The sequence below is a fragment of the Syngnathoides biaculeatus genome, chromosome 5 (genome assembly GCF_019802595.1).
Source record: "Syngnathoides biaculeatus isolate LvHL_M chromosome 5, ASM1980259v1, whole genome shotgun sequence".
NCBI classification, from domain to species: domain Eukaryota; kingdom Metazoa; phylum Chordata; class Actinopteri; order Syngnathiformes; family Syngnathidae; genus Syngnathoides; species Syngnathoides biaculeatus.
In genome coordinates this window covers 15,863,674-15,877,447 of record NC_084644.1, presented here as the reverse complement: position 1 = coordinate 15,877,447, position 13,774 = coordinate 15,863,674, and the positions used below count along the sequence as shown (strand labels likewise).

The following is a 13,774-nucleotide window of genomic DNA, read 5'->3' as shown; positions in this document are numbered from 1 at the left end:
CCTAGAGAACCCATGGGGTCACATACAGTGAGGAAAACAAGTATTTGAACATTCTGCTATATTGCAAGTTCTCCAATTTGGAAATCATGGTGGGGTCTGAAATTTTCATCGTAGGTGCATGTCCACTTTAAGAGAGATAATCTAAAAAGAAAAATCCAGAAATCACAACGTATGATTTTTTTTTTTTAATTTATCTGTGTGATACACCTGCAAATAAGTATTTGAACACCTGAGAAAACCAATGTTATTTGGTACAGTAGACTTTGTTTGGAATTACAGAGGTCAAACATTTCCTGGTGTTCACTAGGTTTACACACATAGCAGGAGACACAGATCTTCTCTAGCTCAGACAGGTTTCTGTGCTGTTGATGAGAAACAGAGTTTCAGCTCCCTCCAAAGATTTACTATTTGGTTTAGGTCTGGAGACTGGCGAGGCCACGCCAGAACCTTGATATGCTTCTTACGGAGCCACTCCTTGGTTTTCCTGGCTGTGTGCTTCGGCTCATTGTCATGTTGAAAGATCCAGCCACGACCCAACTTCAATGCTCTGACTGAAGGAAAGAGGTTGTTCCCCAAAATCTCACAATACATGGCCGCGGTTATCCTCTCCTTAATACAGTGCAGTCGTCCTGTCCCATGTGCAGAAAAACACCCCCAAAGCATGATGCTACCACCCCCATGCTTCACAGTAGGGATGGTGTTCTTGGGATGGAACTCATCATTCGTCTTCCTCCAGACACGGTTAGTAGATTTATGACCAAAAAGTTCCATTTAGGTCTCATCTGACCACAAAACATTCTGCCATGACTCCTTTGTATCATCTAAATGGTCATTGGCAAACTTAAGATGGGCCATGACATGTGCTGGTTTAAGCAAGGGAACCTTCCGTGCCATGCATGATTTCAAACCATGACGTCTTTGTGTATTACCAACAATCACCTTGGAAACGGTGGTCCCAGCTTTTTTCAGGTCATTGACCATGTCCTGTCGTGTAGTCCTGGGCTGATTCCTCGCCTTTCTAAGGATCACTGAGACCCCACAAGGTGAGATCTTACTTGGGGCTCCACACCGATTGAGACCGACCGTCATGCTTAGCTTCTTCCATTTTCTAATGATTGCTCCAACAGTGGACCTTTTTTCGCCAAGCTGCTGGGTAATTTCCCCGTAGTCCTTTCCATCTGTGTGGAGTTGTACATTTTTTTTGTCTCTGGTGTCTTTTGACAGCTCTTTGGTCTTGGCCATGTTATAAGTTTGAGTCTTGCTGATTGTATGTGGTGGAAAGGTGTCTTTATGCCGCAAACAACCTGACAGGTGCATCTTATTCGGGATCATACATGGAGTGGAGGTGGACTTTTAAAAGCGGACTAACAGGTCTTTGAGGGTCAGAATTGACCCCTCCGTGGATGTTGCGCAATCCGCGTCACTGACCAATCAGAGGCCAGAGATCTGCATAATCTCTGACTCAAATCTCAGACAACGCTTGCTGCATGGTCCAGTATAGCTTCTGTTGGCGTTTTATCGCGTATTTGGGTTCTTTAACAATAGATATGGTTAAGAGGTGTAGTCACAGACTTTATAATAGTGACGACAGGTATCCTGAAAGGCTAGTTGGTGGAGTTCAATTCGTACCCTTTCCAAAACCGAAGACCCAGTACGAAAAATGTCTTCGATGGATCAAACTGTGTGTAAGACCGCATCATCAACTGAATCCATCTATAATCAACCGGAACAGAAGACAGAGTACGAAAAATGTCTTTGATGGATAAAACTTTGAGGAAGACCGCATGATCAACTGAATCCATCAACCGGAACAGATATGTTTGCACGAAGGTAAACCCTAAATTTGATTTTCAATACATGTCTCAAATAAATGAATTAGCAGTTTTTCGCTTGCATAACATAGCTACGTGTGAATGATTGACACACTTGATCTGTGTTGAGCGATATTTTGCGATGATCTGACTGCATAAACGTGTCTCTATTCGGCGCTCCCGAGCGAAGATAAACCGGACTTTGTTTGTTCGTACGAAGGTATGCCCTATATTTGATTTTCAATACATGTCTCATATAAATGAATTAGCAGTTCTTCGCTTGCATAATATAGCTACGTGTGAATGATTGTCACACTTGATCTGTGTTGAGCGATATTTTGCGATGATCTGACTGCACAAATGTGTCCCATTGTTCGCGGCTAATTAGCTAAGCTAAACCGGACTAGCAGTCCTAAAAGCCTTCGACGTGCACTGAGACACCAAGACTGAAGGAAGGATGTTTGAGGACACTAAAGTAGTGATTGTCGTACTCGGTCGGGACTTGCGTAGGTTCGGCACTAATTCAAGAATAATTATTGAGGGGAGCGCGTGACGTTACACAAAGAAAATGAGAGAAACTCATAAATCAAGCCTCGCCTTCTTTTCCTTCACACGGTGGTTCACAAACGACTATACAGATACATATACAGATTCTGCAGACAAGAGTGATATGTAACACGAAAATAGGAAACTGTCAATGACGGATTCGTCTTTAGGTTATAATATATTATATTATGTGGCTTCTCAATCTTCCTCTGACTCTGGAAAGATCTCGCGCTAATATCAATGGTTTCTCCGTCGATATGCATGTAAATACCATTGAAATACCCCTCGCTGAAATACTTGAACCCTGCTGTCTGCTTTTCAACGATATTTCACTGTTAGCTAAGAATGCGAGTGAGAAATCAGCCTGTAAATCGGACAGTTTTGCTCTATTCCTTTCTTGCTGCGCCGATATTTTTCCTAATTGTTTGTCTGACGTCAGCGCACGTGGCGTGGCGTCACTTCAGGAGGCGTGGTTAAGTGCCCTGTACGGAGGGGTCAATTCTAGCTGATAGGTGTTCAAATACTTATTTGCAGCTGTATCACACAAATCGTTAGTCATACATTGTGATTTCTCGAATTTTCTTTTTAGATCATCTCTCACCCAGTGAACATGCAACTACGATGAAAATTTCAGACCCCTCAATGATAAGTGGGAGAACTTGCAATATAGCTGGGTGTTCAAATACTTTTGTTCTTCACTGTATGACTCAGTGTAATTAAGGGCCCACTGTATCAACACTACGCACCACAGTTACTCATTTTACCCTTAAAGCCCAACGTCTCACGTCTGCATTGAATGCATTGTTTTTTGGTAGTTAAGGCCCACGGGGTCATCTGTGACCCATTATCTCAACCGGAAGTAAATTTTTCCAAATGTGATGTCTTTGTGTTCCATTAATGCTTATTGGTTAATTTAGTTATATCACTGTCATATGTCACTGCTGTAGGGTGGCAGCAGGCTCTCCCTCTGAGCTGCTTTTACCTTTACCTTTACCAAATTCCAAATCCTCATCCCTACTATCCTCTCATCCTGGAACCAGGGAGCAGCTTTGCCCATTTCTGAGGCTGGTAACAATTACCACTCATTGAGAGGGAAATTAAATAACCAAAGACAAGCTCAGGCTAGCGACGAGCTAATGGTAGCGATGAGTTAACGGTAGCGAGGCCTACATTGGACCACAAAGCAGAAAACTACAATGAGGACCGTGAGGGCTTAGAGGACGCTGGACATGTGGACCCAACCCTCAACTCCAACTTTCTTCTCTCCTGCTATGTAAAACACTGCAGGGACATTGCGGTTTGAATCTTTTATCTATTTTTTTCTTCTCATCATTCTCATTCTTCATCATCATATATGTTCGGACCCTTACTTTAACTTAGTCTAGGTAGTATGTGAATTGTGTACATTATGTGTTGACTGTGTTTGATTCTTTATTTTGACTATCTGCACCCTGCTAAAAAATTCATATAGAATTCTATAGAATTTGTATAGAACAACTTGTTCTATAAAACTTTGGCTGTGACTTTCTATAGAATTTCTATAGAACAAAATGTATCTGTACAAATTCTATAGAAATGTTTGAACAGAATTTGAAGAACAGAAAGCGGCACAGTGCTTGATCTCAAATTTCTATTGAATTTGTACAGAAAATTTCTGTAGAACAATTTTCAAGCAACAGTCAATACACATACAGAAGTCTCATAATAAAATGCATCAAGTGTTTGTTACAATATATAAATACTGGCATGACTATGGAAATGTCCATCATGTAAGACAAGGCACTATAATAAAGCCTACATCTTGAAAAATTGGAAACCGGCTGTCAGTGTGTTGAAGAGGGCAGTACGTTCACAAACTTTCAATCACTATCATCCAAATGGCCGAAGAGACCAAGATGTCATCTGACCAAATCCGGATTTTAACCATTATTCCACAGTTTTAAAGATGCGGGTTATGAAAACCACTCAATCAGCTAGATTTTCATCCATTAGATCATGAGTACCAACATGACCAACAAAAATAAACAGCTGACATTTTTTCAAGTTCGAGTATTAAAATTTGCAGAGGTACTCACAATAACATTTTCAACTGTTCTCTGGGAAATGGGGACAGGTTTACATGTTTCGCCTGCCAGCCTGCCTGAGGTGTATGCTGATGCAATTGACTGAAGGAGAAGTAGAAAATACGTCCTATCTGCTAATTCCAAAAAAATGGCAGTTGTTCACGAGTCTAGAAGCCTCCAGTTTTCTTGCTGTGAAGGCAATAAATTAACATTTTCCACACACCACCTAAGGCGTCTGTCGTGAGTGGTGTAGGGAAAACGTTAGAAAGCATGTGTTCCCTTTGGGCGGCTTTCTAGTTGATCGTCACGAACCTTGAATTTGCAGCTAGCTACCCAGCTAGCTACCACCGCCTCGTGGCGATAACATAACTAGGCGACAACCCGTAGTACTTTTTATTCAAACCTTTTCTCCATTTAAAACCTCGATTAAAACATGTCGGTAAGTGTATATTTTTTTTTCAAAATTACTTCATTTGTCTTATTTGTACTTATAGATGTAAAAGTAAGTAGTAGATGCATAAGTGATATGACCCCTTGCACTGTTTTTTTTTACTTTCGCAAAAATGTTGCTCGCATTCCAAAATCGGTAAATTTGCCGGATTTGGTGCTTTGTATGCAATTATATGCAATTGTAATGAAAATAAGTGCAAAATGTAATAATCAAGGGATCATTAGTGAAATTTCATGAAAATTCGTTGAGAAACAAAGTCATGACATTTTGAAGATCCTGGGAAGGTCCCAACTTATTGTTCTTTCCTTTGTTTCACCAATACCATAATTAGCCCATATTCCGAATCTTTAAATGGTCATAACCTTTGTTGTTTGAGCTATTGAGATCATTTAAGTAAGATTTTAAGGGGTTTTCAAAGCTCTTTCCAATGATAGTTTTTTTTTAATTCCATTCATTCTTTTCTTAGACGCTTATCCTCACGAGGGTCGCAGGAGTGATGGGGCCTATCCCAGCTGTCAACGGGCAGGAGGCACGGTACACCCTGAACTAGAACATGTGTAATGAAAAAATGGCACTTACATTAATATCTTGACCTATTTTGCAGGCAAAGCTACCTTGGCAAATCCTCGGAAAAAAAAGACATGTTCATCTTAAGAGTGGTACGCAATTTTAGGAGATGGAATCTTGCTACTCAACCAAATATATTTTAAATATCCTGAAACAATAGCCTCCACCATTGAGGATATATATTCCACCAATTAAGGTTGCCGTGTGTGCCGATTACATTTATAATTAATCCAAAAATCTGTTCTTTTTTCAGCTAACACAAGTGGTAATCGTACCCACCCAACTTCCTTGGGGCAGAATAAGACGGATATAGTAAAGGTGACCAGTAAGTTATTTTTCCCCAGTTGTGCATGGTGAAATCATAATTGGCATGTCTCATTTAATTCTATTTCAATAAAGGGCTGATGCTGCTTACTGAGATAAGAGACACTGGAAGGCATCAAGACCATAGGACAGCTAAAGAAGAGGAGATCGACATTGTACAGATAAAATATCTGGCCGACTTCATTGTTCTTGAACAGAAGGTGGCGGAAGACCCTTCTGCTTCTGCAGAACTGTTATAATTAAGTATTAAAAAAGTTGAGTTTAATTTTAACAAACTAATTCCTAATTTTGCCATCCTCTTTTTAATTTGCAGAAATTCCAAATGTTAAAAGTTGGATGGGTAACCTTTAAGGAAAATATCAAACGGATGCTGAAACGGTAATTGAATATTTATATATTTTGTACAGAATGTAATTTTTTTTACCAGTAATATACAGTTGAGAATAAGGGGAAGATTTTGGAATTGTTTTAACTTTCAAATGATATTGCATTTATTAATACAATTGAAAGTATTTTGTGTGCTGTTTGCAGAATTCTGAACAATGAGGTCCTTCAAATGCTCTTTCTATAAACAAAATGTGGATTATTGTGTTTGATACATTTCTAACTGATAGTTTGTGTTTGCCAGACGTAATAATAACCAAGTCTCTTAATTTTGAACTCAGAATGTGTCTAGAGAAACTACGAGGGGACCCAGAGTGATGTACGAAGTGCGGCCACGTCATGCCTGAAATATCCGCCTGACAGATGTGGTGGCAGTGGCAGGAAACAGGACGAGAGGAACCAGGATGGACATTAAATATGAGAGACACATAGTTAAAGTTCACATAGTGAAATATTACATTTTATTTTGTTTGTAACATAATTTAAGCAAAAAGTTATTTGTTCTAAAAATGACAGAAAAAAAGTTTTGTTCTAAATGTTAAACATGCATGTTTTACTGTGGGGTGAATAACCTAATTGTTTGGAATTGTCTGTAGTTTGAAAAACAATCTCGTTTCACACTGTATAATAAAGTTTTCAATCTAGAATGTTTGTTTCCATCTATCATGGCAAAGTTATTGTATGTGGGATTGTCACATTAATGCAATTTACGAATACAATGTACAAGCAATGTTGTTTCAGTTCTTAGACAGTTCTATAGAACTTGGGTCATAAAGTTCTATAGCATTTCTATAAAATGTTACATAGAAATTCTTTAGAACTTGGGTCCTAAAGTTCTATAAAATTTCTATAGAAATTCTTTATAAACGTTCTATAGAAAATTTTTAGCGGGGCAGCCCTATGGGGATCACAAGCCAGTGCAGTCTGTTGGCCGGTCCCAAGCCCGAATAAATGCAGAGCGTTGAGTCAGGAAGCCCATCCAGTGTAAAACTGTGCCAAAACACATATGAGCATTCATCAAATGAATCCCATACCAGATCGGTCGTGGCCCGAGTTAACAGCGCCCACACCCAGCGCCATTAACCTGCAGGGCGTCGGTGGAATTTCAGCTACTGTGGAACAAAAACAAAGGGGAGGAGGAAAGCGGCTTGGTCGGCAGAAGAAGAAGAGGAAGGCACAGAGCCTACAACTGAATGTAGGGACTTTGAATGGTGGGACTATGACAGGAAAAGGTCAGGAGTTGTTTGACGTGATGATAAGGAGAAAGGTTGATATATTGTGCATACAAGAGACCAGGTGGAAAGGTAATAAGGCTAGAAGTTTAGGAGCTGGATTTAAATTTTACCATGGAGTAGATGGGAAGAGAAATAGAGGTAGGGGTTATTTTAAAGGCAGATCATGCTAAGAATGTTTTGGTGAAAAGAGTATCAGATTGAATGATGAGACTAAAATTTGAAATCAAGGGTATTGGGTATAATGTGATTAGCGGCTATTTCCCACAGGTAGGATGTGTAAAGGCAGAGGTGGCAAAGGCTAAACAGGAGGCTTATAATGACATGTACACCAGGTTGGACACGAAAGAAGGAGAAAAGGGTCTTACAGGTTGGCCAGACAGAGGGATAGAGATGGGAAGGATGTGCAGTAGGTAAGGGTGATTAAGGATAGAGAGATAAATTTGTTGACTGGTGCCAGTAGTGTGCTAAATAGATGGAAAGAAATCTTTGAGAAGTTGAATGAAGAAAATGAGAGAGAAGGAAGAGTAGGAGAGGCAAGTGTGAATGCCCAGGAAGTGGCAATGATTAGCAAAGGTGAAGTTCGGAAGGCACTACAATGGATGAAAAATGGAAAGGCTGTTGGTCCTGATGACATACCAGTGGAGGTATGGAAGAAATTTGGAGAGGTGGCTGTGGAGTTTCTGACCAACTTATTCAACAGAATACTAGCATGCGAGATGCCTGAAGAATGGAGGAAAAGTGTGGTAGTTCCCATTTTTAAAAACAAAGGTGATGTTCAGAGCTGTGGGAATTATAGAGGAATAAAGTTGATGAGCCACAGAATATATTTATGGGAAAGAGTAGTGGATGGTAGACTCAGGACAGAAGTCTGTGACCAACAGTATGGTTTCATGCCTAGAAAGAGTACCACAGATGCATTATTTGCCTTGAGGATGCTAGTGGAAAAGTACAGAGAAGGTCAGAAGGAGCTACATTGTGTCTTTGTGGATCTAAAGAAAGCCTATGACAGAGTACCAAGAGAGGAACTGTGGTACTGCATGCGGAAGTCTGGTGTGGCGGAGAAATATGTTACAATAATAAAGGACATGTATGTGGGTAGCAGAACCGTGGTGAGGTTTGCTGTTGGCGTAACAGAAGAATTTAAGATGGAGGTGGGATTGCATCAGGAATTAGATTTGAGGAACTTCCTGTTTTCTGTGGTAATGGATAAGATGACAGATGAGGTTACACTGGAATCCCCTTGGAACATGATATCCGCAGATGATATTTTGATATGTAGTGAAAGCAGGGAGCAGGTGGAGGAACAATTGGAAAGATGGAAGCATGCACTGGAAAGGAGAGGAATGGAGATTAGCCAAAATAAAACCGAATATATGTGCATAAATGGGAGGGGTGGAGGGGGAAGAGTGAGGCTACAGGGAGAAGAGGGTGGATGACTTCAAATAATTGGGGTCAACAATCCAGAGCAATGTTGTGTGGTCAGGAAGTGAAGAAACTGGTCCAAGCAGGTTAGAACAGCTGGTGGAAGGTGTATGGTGTGTTACAGTAAGTGACAGAAGAGTTTCTGCTAGGATGAAGGGCAAAGTTTATAAAACAGTGGTGAGGCCGGCCATGTTGTACGATTTAGAGACTGTGACACTGAAGAGACAACAGGAAGCAGAACCTGAACTGTCAGAAATCAAGATGTTGTGGTTCTCGCTCGGAGTGAGCAGGTTGGATAGGATTATAAATGATCTTATTAGAGGGACAGACAAAGTTTGATGTTTTGGAAACAAGGTTGGAGAGAGCAGACTTCGATGGTTTGCAGATGTTCAGAGGCAAGAGAGTGAGTATATTGGTAAAATTGTGCTGAGGTTGAAGCTACCAGGCAAAAGAGTGAGAGGAAGACCAGAGAAAAGGTTGATGGATGTTGTGAGGGAAGACATTAGTACAGTGGGTGTTCAAGAGGAAGATGCACGAGATAGGCTTAGACAGAAAAAGATGAAATGCTGTGGGAAAACACGAAAAGCTGAAAGGAAAAGAAGAAAAAGATTAATTTAGTTAGTCCATGAAATTTTAAAAGTGGATCTGGATGTCTTGGGTTCTATAGGGTTAATAAAAAGATCAGTTGACAGCCATCCTTGTCCTTATAGAGCATTCAAGAAATCTGCATCCGACAATGTATTAGAGTCCTTCTCTCAGAATGTGTCGATAATCGCGGGCCGCCGTTAGCGGTGGTGCGGTGCGCCGTTAGTGGTAGTGCGGGGTGCTGTTAACTTTGGCGCAGGCTGCCGTTTTCCCCGACCTGGAGGTGGGTGGGTAGGGTGTCAGAAAAATCCAAAAATCACTCTCGTTCATCTGCCATTTGCATTCGGCAGAGCGTGTTTTAAATGCGAGGGATCCAGTGTGATGTCTGGGCATGACGTCACAGACAATATGATGGCCACCACTGGGATGTTGAGTCATACTTTGACAACTTTGCGCTTTAATAAAACGCTACCAGCTCACATTTTCCGACCCGTATTATCAACGTGATTAATATGATATGTAGTTTTGATAACACCCATTTTAAAATATACATATATTTTGCTGTCAGTGTCACTTTAATACTGCATCGATTATTCATGAGTTTTCATTATTCACGGGGGCGTAAGGAATGTATACCTCACAAATAACTGGGGAAAACTGTACTTTTCAACTGTGGTCCCAGCATTGTTCAGGTCATTGTGTACTTTTAGGTTGATCTAAACCATTCTCATTGATACTTCATGAGAGGAGATCTATCATGAACCCCCAGACAGAGGGAGATTTTCACTCTTCTTGTATTTCCTTCATCTTTTCACAATGGCACCACCAATTGATCTCTTCTCACCAAGCTGCTTGCTTATTTTCGAGCTTGCTGGTCTTGGCCACTGTGGAGATTTTGGATTCTGACATGATTTAAACGGTTGTCTTTTCTACAGCTACAGAGTTCAAACTGAAGCTACTAAGAAAGGTAACATGGAGGATGGAAGAGCTTCTTAAACATGAACATGTCTGACAATCAGAATTATTGGTGGTTAGTAGATGTCCAAATATTTCTCTACAAGAGTATATAAATTTAAACATTGTGATTTCCTGGATTGTTTTTCTTTTCAGTCTTTCGCAGTTGGTGTACCCATGATGAAAATTATAGAGCTCATATTTTTACGGAGGGACAACCTCTATAATTCGTGACTGTCCAAATGCTTTTTTTTTTGTTTTGTTGTTCAACCAATGAGATGTAACACCAGAAGCATCTCCCAAACTCAAAAACCAACACAAGGGGTGCAGTTTAAGGGCTGAACAGAGGGAAATGTTAAACACACATGCACACACTTCAAACCTACTTTGAGAAGTGTCATTATATAGTGTGAAGTGGCATCTGTCTGCACTGACCCTCCTCAATGCATCCTTCCAAACAAACTGAAAATTCTGTGGGGTCCTTTTCAAAAGCAAGCTTAATCATATGAATCTGTTTCATTTTCTTTCAGAAAAAAAAACCTGTACAGACAGAACATTTGATTGTGAAATACAGGCCATATGGATGAGATAGGTCCTTTTTAAGGACACTATGAAAACATCTGATCAGGGGGCATTTGGGTGATTTTGGTTATGATTTAAAAAGGGCACAGATGTGTACTCACGAATGGCTACGCCTGACCATTTTCCCTGAACGTTCCACATGATCAGCCATATCCAAAATCTCGTCAAGATTTCCTAAATCCTACCAGGGTGTATATATATATATATATATACATATCACAATACTCTTACAATATAGTACTCATTGGTAATCATTTCCCTGTCACAAAGCTGTACAATATTAGTGAACCTCTTTCAATGCAAAGATTTGGGCACCAGAGATCATTGTCTTGGACTTTGTAAAGCAGGGCTTCAGGACACTGACGGATAAACAGCCAAAGAGGCTCAGCATGAGTCCTCACTGTTTTAAAAAAAAAAAAAAAATCTAAACCAAAGCTAAATGTTCTTTTTCACGTTCCAATCTATGGAATGGTGGCATAAGAAGGAAGAAAGCTGAAGTTTTGAAACTTGTCCATGGCAAGTGGAACTATAGTACTATGTCTAGGAGTCGTGAGTTCCTATCTCATTGGGGCCCCTACTCCACCTACTACATCAGGAAGGGCATCCGGCGTTAAAAACTCTGCCAAACAAATATGAGCGTTCATCTGAGATGCCATGCTGTGGCGAGCACTAATGAGACAAGCCGAAAGAAACTTACTTTTAGTTGTATGCCTTACTGTATTTGTAATCGTAGAAATGATTGACTGCACACGGTGTCTGATGGGGCCATGCTGGAAATAAAAGTGAAACACACCATACAGCTAACCTTTAAATCACCTGAGGGACAGCTACCATTTTTAAACTTAAATATGTTCTTTTAATTTTTTGTGTTGTCCAAACCATGAGCTTACAATGGTGTTCTGTTTTGTGTTCAGGTGGGAGGAGCTGGATGCACCACTGTCAATATGCTCCTGCTGTGATTCAACATGTGGCAACATGCAGGACTGTAAGTTATCTGAATATAGTTTATTTGTTGTGTAGATGCCAACAGATAGGTTTACGTGCTTTCTGCATACGCCTTGTGGAATTAACATTGATTCAAAAGTAGGAATTTGTTATTGTAACTACCAGGAAAGTTTTGAGACTTTTATGTCCTCCTTAGCTTTGAAGAACACAGTTATCAGTCCTGGCTGGCTCACTCACCAAAAAAATGAAGAGGAGTCATACATGGAGGATTCACGATCTCAATCAGAGGAGCGACAAGACTGGGTGGATCAGGAAGAACTGAGAAAACATGATCACCTGAAAAAAAAAAAAAAATTTTCATCAGAGACTGAGATGGAATATAAGACTTCTGTATTCCCGGGTAGAGAAGTAACACTGCCCCGCATGTCTAGCACAGATAAGGATTGGATGGAAGAGGGTCTGCCAACGACTGAGAGCCAGAGGACAAAAGTTACACAACAACAAGATGTGTTTAAGAGCAGAGAAGTTGCATCTTCTGCCTACAACAGTTCTATGAGTAGTTCATTTAGGACAACAGTACTGTCACTGTAAGAGGTGCATCTAGAAACACAACAGTCACTGCACAAAATTTCAGCACTGATCTTGGTTCTGCTGGAAACATTTCCACAGATTTGGTTCCCATTGCGGAATTATGCTCCAACATTGATAAGAGTTGCCCACCCAAGGGGGATATGTTCAAGGTTGAAATTGGGAATACAGGTGGTGAGCATATTGATCCTATCCGAACCACTGCATCTGATAACACTAGACTGGAGCTAAGGGCTGGAGAACACTGCCAACATTAAGGCTAAAACAGCTGTTCCAGAGTTTGTCAGTGAATCATCTGAGAGCAGATTTTGGTCACAAACTTTAGACACTACTTTGCTTTTCTCTACTGATAAAGTGATTGGCAGACAACTGGAAAGGATGCTAGAGCCAGCAGCCTACTATGGTGACAGTAAAGGGCTTGGTGGACCTGAAATGCTTAAAGGTCTACAGTTCAGAGAATGGGAATCAGACCAGTCTGCTAACTTCAGAGGCCCAGCATGTGTACATAGGTTTGATTGTAATTCTGGAATTGAAGATAGTAAAGCGCTCCATCATAATTAGTTTGCTGTAATAGCCAGAAGAAACTGATAACTACTTTGTCGCGTTCGGTTCTCTACGTTTTGAGAAAGTGCTTGACAATGCTCATCACTCTGCTCTGATGATAGTCACAAGTACATCACATGAAAGCAGACATGTCTGACAAGGAGTGGCCAGCCAGAGAGCAAGGAATGTGGAATTGATGATTGGAATATGCGAATCAATGGGAAATGGTCATGACAAATTTATCATTTCACAGTCTCAGTACTTTAGACATGGACGTTTCCTCTTCTGATAAGCTAATATGATTAACAGTGTCAAGTTTAAGAATGAAATGTAACTGTCTTGTTGCATGTTGTGTAATTCAGTCAATTTCTAATAAATTGCATCATAATTCTACTGGTATTTTTATGAGAAACAGCACCATCTCGCATGGTACAGTATGTTCTCAATGCAGAATCTCCATGAGTAAACGCAAAATAACTTGGTCACTAACTCACTTACAAGTATGTAGTAATTTTCAATAATTGAACAGAATTGAAACACTTGTAGAGCAAATGGAACATAATGTTACCCGTTAGCGTTCATTTGACTGTGTTCAAGTAGTAGTAAAAATAATAATTTGAAAATTGAAACCTCACAATGCTTCTGCCTCACTTTCATTAGTTCTTTTATTCCCTCCATGTTGGAAGCATACCCTTTTTCCACCTCGGAGTGAACGGGTCAATAAAGGAGTCAGCCTAAAGGAAAACCTTTTAGGAAAGTTTGTCAAAAACATGC

General features: G+C 40.2%; 2 protein-coding genes across 15 annotated transcripts in view; one reads left to right on the top strand and one right to left on the bottom strand.

The window, feature by feature from the left end:
* zp3d.1 (zona pellucida glycoprotein 3d tandem duplicate 1) overlaps nt 1–13,249 on the top strand; it is a 41,880-nt gene extending 28,631 nt beyond the window's left edge. For 3 of the 7 annotated variants that reach the window (XM_061821291.1, XM_061821294.1, XM_061821290.1), the window contains 6 exons: nt 5,338–5,400; nt 5,476–5,530; nt 5,692–5,763; nt 5,838–5,962; nt 6,076–6,140; nt 6,428–7,259. In XM_061821291.1, coding sequence (XP_061677275.1) covers nt 5,338–5,400; nt 5,476–5,530; nt 5,692–5,763; nt 5,838–5,962; nt 6,076–6,140; nt 6,428–6,464 — 417 coding nt within the window. In that variant the 3' untranslated portion in view covers nt 6,465–7,259. Of the gene's footprint in view, nt 1–5,337; nt 5,406–5,475; nt 5,531–5,691; nt 5,764–5,837; nt 5,970–6,075; nt 6,141–6,427; nt 7,260–11,838; nt 11,910–12,065 lie in introns of those variants that run through there. The other 4 variants (XM_061821295.1, XM_061821297.1, XM_061821296.1 and 1 more) reach the window with 4 other exon arrangements.
* The window catches only part of LOC133501483 (protein Jumonji-like), a 91,108-nt gene that overhangs the window by 64,082 nt on the left and 13,252 nt on the right, over nt 1–13,774 (bottom strand). For 6 of the 8 annotated variants that reach the window (XR_009795194.1, XR_009795195.1, XR_009795193.1 and 3 more), the window contains exon 1: nt 12,107–12,197. The gene's annotated coding sequence lies outside the window, so the exon portion shown is untranslated. Of the gene's footprint in view, nt 1–12,106; nt 12,206–13,774 lie in introns of those variants that run through there. The other 2 variants (XM_061821281.1, XM_061821280.1) reach the window with 1 other exon arrangement.